General features: G+C 41.4%; 1 protein-coding gene across 3 annotated transcripts; it reads left to right on the forward strand.

The window, feature by feature from the left end:
- Positions 1-42: 42 nt before the first annotated feature.
- Positions 43-15,005, forward strand: ptbp1a (polypyrimidine tract binding protein 1a). 3 transcript variants are annotated; one of them, XM_044375919.1, is made up of 16 exons: positions 43-130; positions 955-1,008; positions 1,279-1,306; positions 5,332-5,392; positions 5,546-5,718; positions 6,117-6,263; positions 6,674-6,844; positions 7,031-7,141; positions 7,339-7,519; positions 7,663-7,740; positions 7,915-8,072; positions 9,476-9,509; positions 10,605-10,697; positions 11,213-11,429; positions 11,653-11,730; positions 11,978-15,005. In XM_044375919.1, exons 1-16 carry the CDS (start codon positions 123-125, stop codon positions 12,108-12,110), a joined length of 1,725 nt encoding a protein of 574 aa, XP_044231854.1. In that variant the 5' UTR covers positions 43-122; the 3' UTR covers positions 12,111-15,005. The 3 variants fall into 3 exon arrangements, with proteins under 3 accessions (XP_044231854.1, XP_044231852.1, XP_044231855.1); XM_044375917.1 differs by having other exon boundaries at positions 44-130; positions 1,276-1,306; XM_044375920.1 differs by lacking the exon at positions 43-130 and adding an exon at positions 598-719 and having other exon boundaries at positions 1,276-1,306.
- The last annotated feature ends 768 nt before the right edge of the window (positions 15,006-15,773 follow it).

Genomic DNA, 15,773 nt, shown 5'->3' on the forward strand with positions numbered 1-15,773 from the left:
TGGCTCTTGGAAGCGCCTGGACTAATCAGCGCTCGCCTCCGTCTGTTCAGCCATTTTGTAAGAAAATCAAGCAAGTCTGCCGCCCTACCTTCGCTTCAGACCTGCAGTTTTTTTCTTGTGCAATGGACGGGTAAGTGAAAAAGAACCACACTTAAGACTTGTTTTTTAATGACAAAACGACCGCTGAGTAACTTCTTTACACATTTCGGTTGTTTATTAAAACATTTTGATTATGATGGCTGTTTCACTTAACCGTTAGACCGGAAAAGTTTACTTGAAACAGTTTTTTTCATCAAAACATGCAACAGTTAGCAGGAGCGTAAGCTAACTAACGTTAGCAGCTGCTAGCCATCGCTACAGCTAGCAAACGTTAGTTACGTTAACCGTTTGGACGAACATACTTTGTCGTTTTATGTAAACTGGACTAACAATTAGCAAACAAAACTTAATAAGAGTTGTGTTGTGGAAAAATTCGGTCCTTTTGAGTAACATACGGGGTATGCCCGACCGTTTGCTATCGCAGACGTTGGTTAACGTTAACATTGGCTAACGGTACCTTGGTAACTTCGTTTCACGGTAACTCGAGCGCTAGCTAAAGCAACGTGTCTCATTTCCGCATTCATTTGTCTGCGGAGTGCCAGGGCCATGTTGAAGATGTCTGGCCTGAACATTTCATGTTGATTGAATCAGAGACTTTTGCACCGGGATATCTAAACTGGGTAGGATATGTAATAGCGTATTGTTTTAATCAAGCTTATCCTACTCTTGTGATCATCTAAATTCGACAGTTTAGATGACTTCCATTGTAACGTTAGCTAACGTTACGGTGAGTGCTGCTTTGAACTCGTCCGGCAAAACGCTTAGTGTAAATTTGGTAAATTAGTGGTTTGTGTAATTACTTGTGCCAAGTACCCACATTGAAGTTTGCTCCTGTGTTTTGCCAACCCACTACAGCCGCCTAGACGCTGACTTGTACCCTCTGGGATCCGGCTACGTCCCTGAAATTGAGTAAGTATTTTGAAAATTTCTGCACGGCTGACTAATTCTCCTGTGGTTCTTTCTGGATTTCAAGCTTCTTAGTGTACCTATCTCAGAATGAGGAAGTCAGTTTGGCTTTGTTGAACAGTGCTTTATCAAGTTTTTTGCATGGACAGTATGTCTCCACAGTGTGTAATGCACAACTGTTGTGTTGAATCGTTAAACAGGATCTCATGACAGATAATGGTTAATTTTCTTTGGTTGCCTGCCTAATTGAACCTCGTTTCTCTTTTACAGCAGTGTCCATGACATATCAGTTGGCACAAAGGTAGGCAATGTCTGAGTCATCTTGTCTTTACAGCTCTCCTTCTTCTCACTTTCCCTCATTTCACTGATGAGACTACAGAATGAATGCTAATTATTTTTTCTGTGTGTGGGGTTAGGGTTCTATAAAACTCTGGACAAGGTCTTTGTAAACCAAGTACATTATATAGTTGTATATTTGCGAGTTGCATGGCTTTTGATACTCATTGAATAATTTGCCAGTGTCAGGTTCCAATATTTTTTGTATCTTCAGAGTGGCTCCTTTTTGGCATTTATAGCATTATTATATATGGACATTTGCACTGCAATTTGAATTTCCCTTTTTGTCATAAGAACTTTGAGTTCAGATAATGAGTTTTCTTGCTAATTACATTTATTTAACTGTGGCAGAGACTTCTAGATGTGTCCCACTGCAGCTAAATTAATTTGTACGAAACAGGTTTGACAAGGCTTTTACAGGTCAGAGTGCAAATAAAGAAGAACTTTGCCGGCAGTGGGGACGAGAGACACATAGTCTTGTCAGTTTACAAGAGCTTCCCCTATAATTACAGAACTGCTGTCCAAAGCCATTTCTCATGTGTAATGAATTTGCAGTTGCAGACAGGCTCTCCTTTTTAAAGATTTATGAAAAACAACTGAATGGTCAGCACATGAAGTTTGCAGCAACTCTCAACACTGTTAACATGGACTATTTGATAAATCGATTTGAATAGATTATCTGAGGTGGGGCCTTATGTTTTCCTGTCCTGTTCTGTTTGGTTGCGTGGCTGTTTGGAAATGAAACTTCCTGTTGTTTATTTGCTGTGTTCCTTAATAGCCTGTTGGCCTTATTGGAATGTTAAGAAAGCGCTGAATCCTGCCTCACTGCTTTATATTTATCCACTTTCGTTTCTATCACAAGACTACTCAACCAGCACGAGTAAAACATTTAACAATGTTAAATCTTTGCATCTTTTCTGCATGAATCGGCTCTTATTTCCAGTTAGGAGGGTGGTGTTAAATGCTTATGAAACCGAAATAGCAGCCCCCTCTCTACATGTTTGTGTGTGCAGACTTGTTGAAGAAGAAACACATTTGTTTTTGGTACACCGCTGGTTGTTAACTTGCGTACCCAATAAAAATGCCTGCTAAAGTAGTAATCCATGGTAACGGGGCCTGGGGCAGCAATGTGTAGGTGGAGTAATTGAACTCAACATAGGGCTGTAACCATCCTCCCGCACCAGTCCTTGTCCTCCCTGGCCAAAGGTCTTCACACTGTTTAAACAAGCACTCTGATACACACGCCCTTAACTGGGACACACCCCACCCCCTCTATTCATTTCAGTTCGGTCTGTTGTTTTTAACATGATTAACAATGCACCATGTAATGGCTGCTGATCGATACTCAAGATTTGACTCTGTGTCTTTGTTAAGTCTTTGTCTTTTTTTTTTAACCTTTCTTGTTTTCTGGGTCTGATGTGCTGTGGTAATGATGATGCCGAGTTATGGAGCTCTGCCTTGCTGGAATCTGTAATTATTCCGTCTGGGCAGAGTGTCTGGCATTCCGCGGTCACATTCCAATCTCCCCCCTCCAGCCCCCTGGTGAGGCACAGCTCCCTGCCCCCTCCACTGGCAAAGGCTGATCAGAGTGAACAAACATGTCTGTACCTGTGCTGTTCCTCTTTATGCTTTTTCCTTTGAGTTTACCACCCACCAACCCCAAGCAGAGTCCAAACTATGGTTGCTTGGAAAAGCCAACTCAAGTACACATGAAACCTCACATATTTTGTTTACTTGCAATATTTTTTCCCCCCAAATGCTGCAAAATAGTTGGAGAGCATATGTTATTTTTCCTTTCTTTGATGCAATGCAAACCAGGTGTGATGTGGTGTAGGGAGCAGGGAAATTGCCTCCAGTCTATGTTCCATTTTTAAAATGAAGTTCAAGGAAGGCCACTGCCATTCTCAGTGAAAGGAACCTGCTCAACAGTTTCAGTATGTGGGCCAGCAATGTGTCATCATCCACTGAAGGTTACTATTATACTGTCAGCGTCCTGAACAAACAAAGGATGTGAACATGTCGATACCCATTTAGTGAGTTTGTGTTGGAAAAATGGGTTTGGCACAGTGTTGGAGTCGGCTAACAAACCCTTAACAAGCTCTGTTTTTGTTCCACACTTCCAGCAACTTAACTTTGCCTTTTGTGCTGCTCAGCACTCCAGCCACATTCCCTCCAAAAGCCAATGGTGTACCGTTCAGTCAATTGTAGCACAATCCTCTATTTTGTATCTGACTTGATGCTTTTGCTCTACACTGTAGGCTGTCTTAGGTCTGTGACTATTATTAGAATGAGGAAGTAGGGGAGGAGAGAAAGAGAGTCCTGCTATGGAACAGTAACCATCAGTCCCCAGGAGGAAGTTTAGCAAAACTCTGGAAGCAGGCCTGATCTTGCTGCTCTTCCTGTTTGGAGTGGGTCTGCTGACTGATAATGTGACACCGCCCGCCCACGACCATTGAGTCAGGCTGGAGCCACTTCCTTCATTTCTCATGGCTTGCATCTGCCCTTGGCCCATTTATCAAGCAACAATATTGTTTTTTGTTTTTTTTTCCACATTCTTCCCACTAACTAGAACGTGCCACTTCTTTTCATACATTGTAATCTGTGGTGTGAGACCGTGTTGTTTTTACTGTTAGCTGTGTGTTCTAGACACTAGCATGAGTTGACTTGCCACTCTTATATATAGATTTTCTCAAGCTTTTTCTGATTGCATCCTGTCCTTAAGAAGCTATTCATCCTATCATTTCTAGTCCTTCTAGAGACTGACTTGCAGTCTGTTCTGCGTCCTTAGCTATGGTGAAACCAGTACTTTGTAATATTAGCTTAGTGATTGCATGAAATATATGCATTCCATTCATGTAAAGATTTGAACATTGGCCAAAGGAGGAGGCCCCAGATCCTTAAGCCACAGTGAAAAGGCGTAGGAATGTCTCTTGTTACTTTAAGTACATGAATTGAGATAGCAGACCCTGGAAGTCAAAGGGACTACTGCTTATAGTGTTGTGCTCTCATAGCAACTGTACTATGTCCCACACTATCCCATTACAATGTTCAGAGGCACCACTAAATGTTCTCTCGCAGATCACTTTATTCCTGCCTTTTGTGAATAGGCTTCGCAGCTTGACTGGAAATCCCCCCACCTTGCGTATGTGAAGGCCAGGATTCAATAGGTAGAAAAGAATGCCAGCAAACCTGCATGACTAGTTGTTGTTAAAACGCTCCGGGGCTCTTCAACTCCCGGAGAGTCCTCGGGGCACCATATGTGTGTGTGCTGCCGTATAACAATGCCCCTAGTCTCATCCTGAACAGTACCTTCATTGTAGAGTGTTGTAGAGCTTAGGCTGCTGAGCCACTTCTTGTGACTGCTATACTTCATCTCACACAACCACCAATACACACACAGCCATGAGAACAGCCCTGAAACAGCACTTTATATCTACTAAAGAGAGAGAGGCCTGACAAGACTGGAAGACAGTAAACTAGTGTGGGCTAGGAGTATCCCCATCTTGTCTTCTGTTCCAGAGGGCTTCAGTGTGTTATCCTTCCTGCTAATAGTGCATGTGTGAGAACATGGTTTGTACTGACTGACAGCTGCTGTTAAATGCTGACTTGTATGCTTCAAGCTGAATAGTAGCTGTTCCTCCTTAAGTGTGATTGGTGTAAAAACATAATTTGGCACATTGCCAGGAGTCAGAAACAACAGCCCATCATGACTGACTTTTTCACCAGGCAGTACTGTTGGAGAAGAGTATGATTATAATGATTGAATATCCCTGCTGACAAGCTTTGTGGCCATTGTAACTATTCTTCCTGGTAAAGGAAGGTGGAGTTCCTTCTCAAGCGTGTTTGCTCGATCCTCTTTTGGCTATCAGATTACTTCCTGCTTTATCACACAATAGCTCAGTAATATGAGAGCTTTGCTCTCCACCTGCCATGCTGTACCCTCATTGGTGAATGCACTGAAGTGAGCCTTTGTTTTCTCTCTGTCTGCAGAGGGGATCCGACGAACTCTTTTCTTCCTGCATATCCAACGGGCCCTATATCATGAACTCAGGTAGGGGGGGTTGCCATGGAGGGGTGAATCCTTTTTATTGAAGTGCTTTTCGTGTCTGTGTTTGTGTTACCATGACGATCAATCCATTATTCAAGAAGAACCAGAGCCTTCTGTTCACTCCCTGGTTGTATCTGCTTCTGTTTTCTCTTGCAGCCAATGGCAACGACAGCAAAAAATTCAAAGGTGACGTTCGCAGTCCTGGTGTTCCGTCACGCGTGGTCCATGTACGCAAGCTGCCCAATGACATAAATGAGGCTGAGGTTATTGGCCTGGGGCTGCCCTTTGGAAAGGTCACTAATTTGCTGATGCTGAAAGGGAAAAACCAGGTAAGGTGTGATACATGCAGGTCTGCTCACCAAACCTGTAAAGCTTGCACTCCTGGGTGAAATTTCTCTTCAGGCCTGGGGCAAGGGATCAGCTTTTTAGCCTTCTATCCTGACCTGAAAATGATGACAATTACCCTTTTGTCACATTCTTGTGATTTAGTGGGTAGGGAGACTATTCTATGTGCTGAACTTTCCTGGAGGAAGAGATTGAATCCCCCTTTGAATGTCTTCATGTCTTTTTTTATTGCCAGCAATTGTAAAATGCTGTTAATTAGAAAGGTTTACAGAAGATGTGCAAAATTAAAAATGAATAAAAACACACACATTGCCTCAGAGTAGCACCTTATTACATGTGATGGGAGAAAGAAATGGAATGTTTCTCTGGTCCTCCCCCACAGGCATTCTTGGAACTGAACAGTGAGGAGTGTGCACAGACGATGGTGAGCTACTACTCCTCTGTCACTCCTGTCATCAGAAACCACCCCATTTACATGCAATACTCAACCCATAAAGAGCTCAAGACGGACAACTCCCCCAACCAGGTGGTAAGTGCCACTCTTGCATTTCATGTTGACTGTTTGCTCTGAGGCTTACTTTAATGTTGTAGTAAAGATGTTTGCTAAATGCTGAAAATGCAAATTTAATACATCCATGCTCCCTCCACACACTCACTCAAAAGTTATTGTTGTGAGCTTCTTCTTAAAGACTAAACTGCAAAGTAATCTTATGTGTCAAGGTTGTAGGCTAGACAGATTTATCAAGGTAATAATCTCCCCAATTCAGTGCCAATGTTGTGTGGGATTTTGCAGGATTACGGAATACAGCATGCAAAAAAAAAATACAGCAGTTGCCTTTCTCAAAATTATGACACACATTCACTCATTACTTTGTTACTGCACACTTTGCTCCATATATACTAAGAAGTTTCTCTGTCTTCTTGTCTTTTCCCCATTAGCGTGCTCAGGCAGCTCTGCAGGCAGTCAATGCGCTGCATGGAGGTGGGATGGGAAGCATGGCGATTTCTGCAGATGCAGGTAGCATGGGAGGAGCCACAACCCAAAGCCCTGTACTCAGAGTCATTGTGGAAAATCTCTTCTATCCTGTCACCCTGGATGTGCTACACCAGGTACAGGGAGCTTTTTTAGTATTTTTGAGTAAAGCTACCTATTTGTTTCACAGATTACAGTTTCAACTGTGTATGTTATGTTTGCCAGCTCCTTTTAAATCTTTAAACAGACCACCTCTAGATTTTTTTCTCCCTTAAGTGTGTTGTCATGAAGACAAACTGAATCATGTCGTCTCCACTCCCCAGATTTTCTCAAAGTTCGGCACCGTGCTGAAGATCATCACTTTCACCAAGAACAACCAGTTCCAGGCTCTGATACAGTATGCCGATGGCATGACAGCTCAGCATGCTAAACTGGTAAGGCTTGTCGAACTAAGGCTGCGTATCATTTTCACTTTTGGATTGAGGTTGGCATGACAAATGAACAAACAAATTTAGAGCAAGCCAGTCTCCAATCTGGGAACAGTTGATCAAACGTGAAACTGTTGTTTAAGTTACCAGTGTAAGAGAAACCAGATGTTATCTTAAGCCTAATGCACCCACATCTGTCTCAGTCTCTGGATGGACAGAACATCTACAATGCCTGCTGTACCCTGAGAATCAGCTTCTCCAAGCTCACCAGCCTGAATGTCAAGTACAACAACGACAAGAGTAGGGACTACACTCGACCAGACCTCCCCACTGCAGATTCACAGCCTTCCATTGACCACCAGACCATGGCAGCTGCTGCATTTGGTAAGATCAGGGCTTGGTTTAAATAACTTTGTGTTTGGTACTGATCGCATCTATACATCCTTGGTTTTTTTGTCTTTTTTTACCCTGATCATTTTTGCAAGTACATATTTAATGAATTTTTTGTTTGTTTTCTTTAATCCTAGCTGCACCAGGCATAATTTCTGCCTCTCCCTATGGGGGAGCTCATGCGTTCCCCCCAACCTTTGCCATCCAACAGGCAGGTCAGTACAAAGTTTTTCTCCCTGCTGTTCCATTTATAATGACATATATTTCCATCCTCCAACCAGCACACATCATGTATTTCCCAGATTTCATATTCTCCTAACCTGACCTCTTCAGTAATGAAGAGACAAAGTGCAATAAGTTGAGAATAATTCATATTTTGTTCCTCTTAGGTCTGTCAGTGCCTGGTATTCCCAGTGCCCTGGCGTCCCTGGGTATGGGGCACGGTGGCATGGCGGCTGCAGCAGCGGCTGCCAGCCGGCTCGGCCTATCAGGGCTCACTGCCTCTGGGGGACACAATGTCTTGTTGGTCAGCAATCTGAACCCTGAGGTCAGTACCCTCACTAGGTTTTAATAACAGTTCTACATCCTGCCTCTGTCAGTGCAGTGCTGAGCAGCTTTAAAATATCACAGTGCCATTTGTTTACACTATGGTTCATGGACCTGGATCCATCTGTTGAAGAGGTCCAGTGTTTACCCCCCTCCATCTCCCACCACCTCCATGCGATCAGACTAGTTACCACTGTGTTAAAATAAAAGGTGGTCATCTAGTCAAAACCTCTTCTCTTTCAGGACCTCTCTGTGTTTGACCAAACCTGCTGCATTTCTGACCTGCCACTTTGCTCACTGTGAATTTTAAGTTTATTCAAAACACTAACTTCTTTTTTAAAAACTTACCATTTCATATCTTCATTTTTTGTCCATTAGTTGAAATCATTCTTGAGTTGTTGGAGAGACAATATTACTTTTTATTTGTATATTTAGAAAAATATATGTCCATTATTTAGGTCTTTTTAAATAGTATGTAGAATGTGTAAGTAGTCTGTCACACTCATTACATTTACTGTAGTTGTGTAGTCATTACATTTAAGTATATTAATTTTAAGATCAGCTCTTGAGTTGGGACAGGATTAATGAAATTCGTATTCAGATGGCTGTTTATATATAATGTAATTTTAAGTAATCTAAACAAACATAGTATGTAATTTAAAAGTACATATTGTCTCTGCCTTTTTCTGTATTTCATTGTTAATCTTTTTTTTCTCTTCTTTTTCTCCTAGTGTTCCCATAGTGACAGTGCATTTTAATTTAGCCAGTTCTACTGTCTGAAGCACTACATTTCTTTGTGTATACTGACCTTGTTTTTTACTTCCTTTTTCTCTCTCTCCTTTCTCTGTCTCCCTCTCCTTCTTTTTTGTTTTAAAACCCCCTCACCTGTACTCTTGCCAACTGACTGCACGCCCCATGACCAATTGTTCCCTCTGTCCTCCTCTCCCCTTTTGTTACTACTACAACTACTCTTCCTCCCACCCATCCAACCAACCCCCTTCCACCCCATCCATTGTCCCCAATTCGGTCACCACCCACAAAATGAAAACACAACAAAAACACAACATTGGCACCTCTTTTGTCCCCCTGATTTGCCATCATCTGTCCTTCCACCATCTTCTTTCCTCCTTCCACCTCATCTTCGTCTTTCTCTTCTCCCTCCTCTCTCACGCTGTTTGAATCCTCTCCTTCTCCTCTTGTCCTCTCTTCATTCTCTTCGTCCCTCATGCCTCTCCTTCCTCCATGGTACTGTGGCCTTCCTGTGGACCTCGCTGCCTGTGGCCTGCGGACATGTCCCGACTCCACTCCACTGTCCTCCACTCCGCTCCGTCTCTTTTCCCCTGTCCCCTGTTCCCTCTCCCCTTTTGGCCCCCTGCCCCGCTGCTCCCCCTGCTGTCTCTAAAGAGCGTTACGCCACACTGCCTCTTTATTCTTTTCGGTACGTTATCATCCTTTCATCTCCTTTTTTATTACTACTGTTACCTGGCAAGGTGGGCATGTCTTGTCTCATGTTGTTGGCTTTGTTTTTTTAACCACTGATGGCTTGTCATCAGGCTACAGGGCTATGAAGGGTCGGGTTGTCTGTTTGTTTTGGGGTTTGTATGACCTGTTTTGGTTGTTGTGGGTTTGTGTGAGAAAAGTAAGGTGAGAACACCACACAAAGCAGCAGCATTTCATTTAATTTTGAACAGCTGTGGTTTACTGTCCATGGGCAAAAAAACATTTACAGTTTTTCATCTTCAAAGAGAACTGCCTCTCAATCGAAATATTGCCCTACTAAATAGAAATATGTGTGCAGCATTTTGTTTTGGGAATGAGGCAGGAAGCCGATCTAAATTTTAAAGCATTACCCTCAGGAAGAGGATAAACGTCAACACTTCATTTGGTTCCGCACGGTCCAATTTTATGACATGAAAATTCATCAATATTCATTTTTGTTGAGTTGATCTTTTTTTTTTTTTTTTTTTTTTTTTGTAGTTGCCTTGAGTCACTCAGCAACAGTATATAGAAAGATGAAATGCTGCTACTTTTTAGTGATTGTGAGTTGACATATCCCTTGGATTATGTCACCATATTATTCTTTTGCAGTTTCTCTAATGTAGGTATGTGCATGTTTAGTTTATTCCTGCATGACTCTATTAGGTCCTCAAGTTGGTCAAGAAATCAGCTTTTTCCTTCACTAGAGCAATCAAACCGATTAAAACCACTCATTTTTTATTTCCTTGATTTTTTTGCCTTCAAATCACTATCTCCCCCTCGTCAAGCATAACCATTTAGGCTGTCAACTTCTGTGTAATTGTTAACAAAGAGGACGTATGTAGGATTAGTTTTAGAGATTCCACGTTGAATTGAACAGAAAATGAGTAGAATAGCCTGATTACCTATTAATTAGCCAGTGTTTATTTGGTAGCAGAATTAACATTAATGTCTCTGATGTGATGGTTTAAATTGTTTTTGTTGCTGTGATTGGCTGTGTGGCTCCTGTTCGGGCTGTGTTGCGCTTGTATTGTGACACCTTCCTCTTCCTCCCCAGGTGTGTATGGCGATGTGATGAGAGTGAAGATCCTGTTCAATAAAAAGGAGAATGCTCTGATCCAGATGTCTGATGGCACACAGGCTCAGCTAGGTAGTTACACACAGTGCAGCCAAACTCTTATTAGCTTTCTTTGATCTAGGTTTTTCTTTGATCTTCTTTCCTCTCATCATTTTACCATACATTGTTTTGAGCTTTCACTTAGTGGGTCTCAGCTAAGCAAACAGGACAGGTCTTCCTTTGATAAAAAGCGAGTTGTTTTTGTTTTTTTAACTTGTTTCATTCATTTTACCATACATAATTACTGTAAAAGCATTTGTCTAAATAATTTGAAATGTGTATGTATGAAAATAGATTAAAAATCTAAAAAAAAAAAAATAAAAAAAGAAAAAGAATTATCATAATCTGCAGGCAGCATAAAGTCAGTTTTGTTCCTGTAGCATTTGGAAACGGCCCTTGTTAAGCTTATAATACATGATAGAAATTAAACTTTTAACAATTTGAATGACCTGTATGTCTAGTGACTTAAGTCTTAAATCGGCCGTGTGTGTTGTGTGTGTTTTTAAAAAATAAGTGTTGACTGTCTTTTATCAATTTTGTTTTCCCAGCTATGAGCCACCTGAACGGCCAGCGGCTTCATGGCAGGGCCATGCGTGTGACATTGTCAAAACACACCACAGTGCAGCTGCCCAGAGAAGGCCACGAGGACCAGGGCCTCACAAAGGACTACAGCAATTCACCACTGCACCGTTTCAAGAAGCCCGGCTCCAAAAATTACTCCAACATCTTCCCACCCTCTGCGACACTCCATCTCTCCAACATACCGTGAGTCTTTTTTTTCCCTATATTTGGTGCTTAGGAGTAAGTAGTTATGACAACATTTTCTAAACATAATACTCCAGTTTCATTCTTAGATTTTTAGATGCCCCTTGGGTTTTATTTTGCTATAATAAACAAAGTAAGTAAGTTAGCACAAAAATGCAAATAAGTAAAGAGAATGTAAACCCACAAATGTTTGTTTGTTCTGTATTTTGCCCTCTAAATTCAGGCCTTCTGTGGTGGAGGATGACCTCAGGAGGCTTTTTGCCAGCTCAGGAGCCACAGTCAAGGCCTTCAAATTCTTTCAGTAAGTCTGTCCAGACACTCAATTTTCTCGACTTTATTTTTTATATATCAGCCTTTGTTTAGTCAGAGTTAAGGAAGAATTACTATGAAAGTATTATTTATGAGTAAGTGTGTGAAATAAGGTGTTAAGTAGAGCTCACAAAGAATTCAGTCTTCAAAGTAAAACACAGCAAATGGCAAACAACCCACATAAAAGTGGGCAGAATTTTGATGCTTTCAAAACACATTTCTCTCTTTTTATTTAACAGAAAAGACCGTAAGATGGCCCTGATCCAGATGGGCTCAGTCGAGGAGGCAATTGAGTCCCTCATCGAGTTCCACAACCACGATCTGGGAGAGAACCACCACCTCCGAGTGTCCTTCTCAAAGTCCACCATCTGAGTGCCTTTGCTCCCTCTAAGTCTATTGCCATCTGAAAGTGACTTTCCTCAAGGTTGCCTTCAGTGGAAATTACATATTTATGGCTGTGTTTCTTTGTAGAACGTTGCTCCCTTCAACCCCTCCCAAGTCATTCCCCATCATTAACAGGTTTGGGTATCAGATTTGATTGATTCTGCTCATTGATGCCAGATCTTATGGAGTCCTGGTTCCAATTCTTGTTATATTATAACAAAAGAAAACCCTTACAATTTAGGGTCTCATAAAGGACTATGTATTTTAAATAGAAATCTAGACAAACATGAATATTCCCTCTTACCACTCACAAATTCAGTAGTTACTGTTATTCACCTGTTTGTATTTGAATTAGACCCACTAGCATTAGCTGATTCGGGGTTACTGCGACTTCAACTAGGGACATCACATACCATGCAGCAGTTAGCTTGAAGGGCTTCAACCACTGCGTGAAATTCTTTTTAGCTCAATTATTACACATTTCTTTTTTATAGTACTGTCTTGTGAAGCTTTGCTACACTTGTAAGCTCCTGTGTCCATCATACTGAAAATGTACACACGCTTTGACGCAAGCATAATTGGAGACGTAATTGAAAGAAAAGTAACTTCAAAACTTGGCCCCGGAAGGAGAATCGAAGCTTGTCTGATCAAATCCATCGTTCTCAGAACAGTTCCTAGATACCCAAACCTGAGCATTAATTTGTTCCATCTTAAAGTTTTATGTGGGGTTGTGGGAAACGGGCAACATTCTGCAATGAAACATGTTATGTTGGAGGTAAAGTAGGGGCAGCTGATGAACTGTCACTTTAGACCAAATTGCTTAAAAAAAGACACCTCCACCACAGATGTATGTTTATGTGGATCAATCATATCCACACCAGACACACTTCAGCATTCCTTTTACCATGATAGTTGTGTGGGTTATATCTATGTGTGTGTGCCTTTTTTGAAATGCCACTTTGAACCTGTTTGGCCAGTCAGAAACGGTTTGAGACAAATCATTTTGTTTTAGCTCACAGACCACCAAACAATTTATTTCCCAGTATCCATTTTTATTTTATCTTCTTGTAAGTACCCACCTGTTTGCTTTGGGGGATCCATACCACTATCTGTAGTAATTCAATAAGGAAATACTTTTCTGTCAGTACCTTATCCTACAGTCTTGTGCCTTACTTTGCCCCAACCAGATTGCCTTAAGCATTTGCTCTGGCTTCATTTTGGAAAAGACGTGGCTCTCAGAATACCTTTTTTTTTTTTTTTTTAAATGCCTTTCGGTATGTACCAGCATTGTTAACATGGGGGAAAGTGGCTCATTCAATCTCCTGTTTCTTTTAAAAACACAAAAGTTTATCTAAGGATTTGTATGCATATATCCCCATTATATGTATGTAGAAACTTTGAATGTAAGTCAGATAGATGCTTAATATTCTTGCTAGATGTAGCTCTGTTAGGTGTATTTTGCAGGAGTAGAGCTGTATCCAGCCTTCCTGTCTTACAGTCCCCATTCACCTCCATTTAGTCCTTTCTCAGTAGGGGCAATGGTGTATGGGGCCTCATTTAACCATATTATGTTCATCTATACGTGGACACCTATATATTCATTTATCCTTTCTTTTATTGTTAGCATTTACATGTGTATCACTTCTAAGCTTAACTGATACTATATGTAGTGGCTGGGTTTAATCAATATCACAGTGCCTTGACTCCTCAAATGTTTAATCTGAGGCTGAAACACTTTCTGGCCCGGTCATTTGACTTTGTTTACCTCTCGTTCAGGTGTTTTATCTTACCTGTCTGCTAAGATGCCTTTATCCCATTTTATTCAGGTAATCCTACCTGTGAGAGGGCAGCTTGGAGGCATTTGTCAATTGACAGTAACAACAGTCTTGGACTGTGTCTAAAACAACCCAGTATTTTTTTTTTCCTCCTTAAATTCAGGATAACAGGATTACAGGGTGGGATAGCCCTCACCCATTCCCTGTCTGTGTCCACTTATGCCACAGTCGGGTTCTTTAGTGCACTTTTCCTCAATGATAGGTCCAAGTTGGCACCATCACGCTGAAGTCTTAAACGTCGTCACATTCCTGAGTGCCTCAAGCACCAGTTTTCACAGCCTCGACCACTGTAGTCTTGGACCAGATACAGATGCGCTCTGTCTCTATTTTTGTAAAAGATTATTATGCATGGTTTAACGAAGCTTCATGTAGCTACAGACGGTTATTGCTGTTAAGGACCAAAGTATCTTCTACCCCTGCTGTTTTGTAGTGTTGTGATTTCTTAAAGGTTTTTTCACATTCCTGCTATTCCACAAAAACACAAGGCTTCAATTACCCTATTTTCCATTTCTCAGATGCCTTGGACAAAAGCAACATGAAGAAAAAATCTGTTTTGGGTAACAGCTTATACTGTATATTGTACCCCTTTTGTTTGATTGATGTTTCAAAGAGCCTACTTTGGTAGAGATGGCTTTAGAATGGATACTTAATTGATCCACAGTCCTAGCTGTGATGTTGACAGTGTAGAAGATTATATGCCTTTCAGTTTTTGTTCAAAGCTTTTATTTTTCTCTCCTTTTTTATATGGGGGCGGGTGGGGTTATTGTATGAAGCAGGGTTGATGGTTGTATATATTCATGTTTTTGTACCACAAAATCATTTGGATTATATCAACTTTACGTTCAAAACATGTATATTTTGATAAAACAATACAGACCTATTAAGCTCTCCTGAGCTATACAAACAAACTTTTGTAACACAAAGACATTAAACCTATCTGAACACAGAAGTGTCTCTGTATATGCCCCACTCCCCCCCTTGCCATTCTGTTCTTGTCTCTTGCATCTTCTGCTGCCTTCAATAAATCTTTAGTTTGTTCCTTCTTTCATCTGGCCTCATTTGGTTTCTGTCTCTTCCCTTCTGTCCTGTGGAGCTGCTGCTCTGTATCGGTTAACATCTCGTAACATTTTCCACATTTCCCATCCTGTTTACTACTGGTGGGGTTTTTTTTAATCTTTTACTGTACTTCCAACTTTGTACTCATCCCATCTGAAACTTGACTGACTGCTCATCTGGGCTCAGCCTAATCCCGTTACAATCCCTTGATGAAACAGCTGTGAAGGTGGTGGCAGAGCGGAGAGATAATTTGCTATGCAACACTGGATACTTGCTATTCTCAATGATTCTGAATAATCCTCCTGTGCTTAGCTTTGACCTTTCAGTTAACAGGTCTGTCTGACTCCTAGATGTGCCAGGTTGCTGTGGAAACCAAGTCGCTGTCTCTTCATAAGATGAATAATTAAGATAAAAACACAAGCATAGCTATCAGGCACATCTGGCATCCATGTTTATTGTGAAATTCCTCGGTGTTGTGATGGAGATGGAGGCGAAAAAACACAAAACAAGTGACAAACTGGTCATACACTGTCTGCACCACTAGGGGGAGGTCTTGCTCTCTGGTGGTAATCAAGTCTGGAGCACAGAGGTGACTTTACCTGCCACTCACACAATGTCAAAATGTGCCTCCTTGGGCTTCCTGGCATTATACTTTTTTTTTTCCCCCGACTTACTTACAGAGCGGTAGAGAGGATTACCCTCAGATCTTCCCTGCCTTTTGAGAAGGGGACAAATGAGAGAAAGTAAGAATTGAGTCCAG

This window comes from Thunnus albacares, chromosome 15, assembly GCF_914725855.1.
Source record: "Thunnus albacares chromosome 15, fThuAlb1.1, whole genome shotgun sequence".
NCBI classification, from domain to species: domain Eukaryota; kingdom Metazoa; phylum Chordata; class Actinopteri; order Scombriformes; family Scombridae; genus Thunnus; species Thunnus albacares.

Excerpts from the sequence above, each read along its gene's own strand:
- ptbp1a (XM_044375917.1), top strand. Across the intron at positions 1,307-5,331 it reads ACATATCAGTTGGCACAAAG|AGGGGATCCGACGAACTCTT; the intron begins GTAGGCAATGTC and ends CTCTGTCTGCAG. Across the intron at positions 7,520-7,662 it reads CATGGCAGCTGCTGCATTTG|CTGCACCAGGCATAATTTCT; the intron begins GTAAGATCAGGG and ends CTTTAATCCTAG.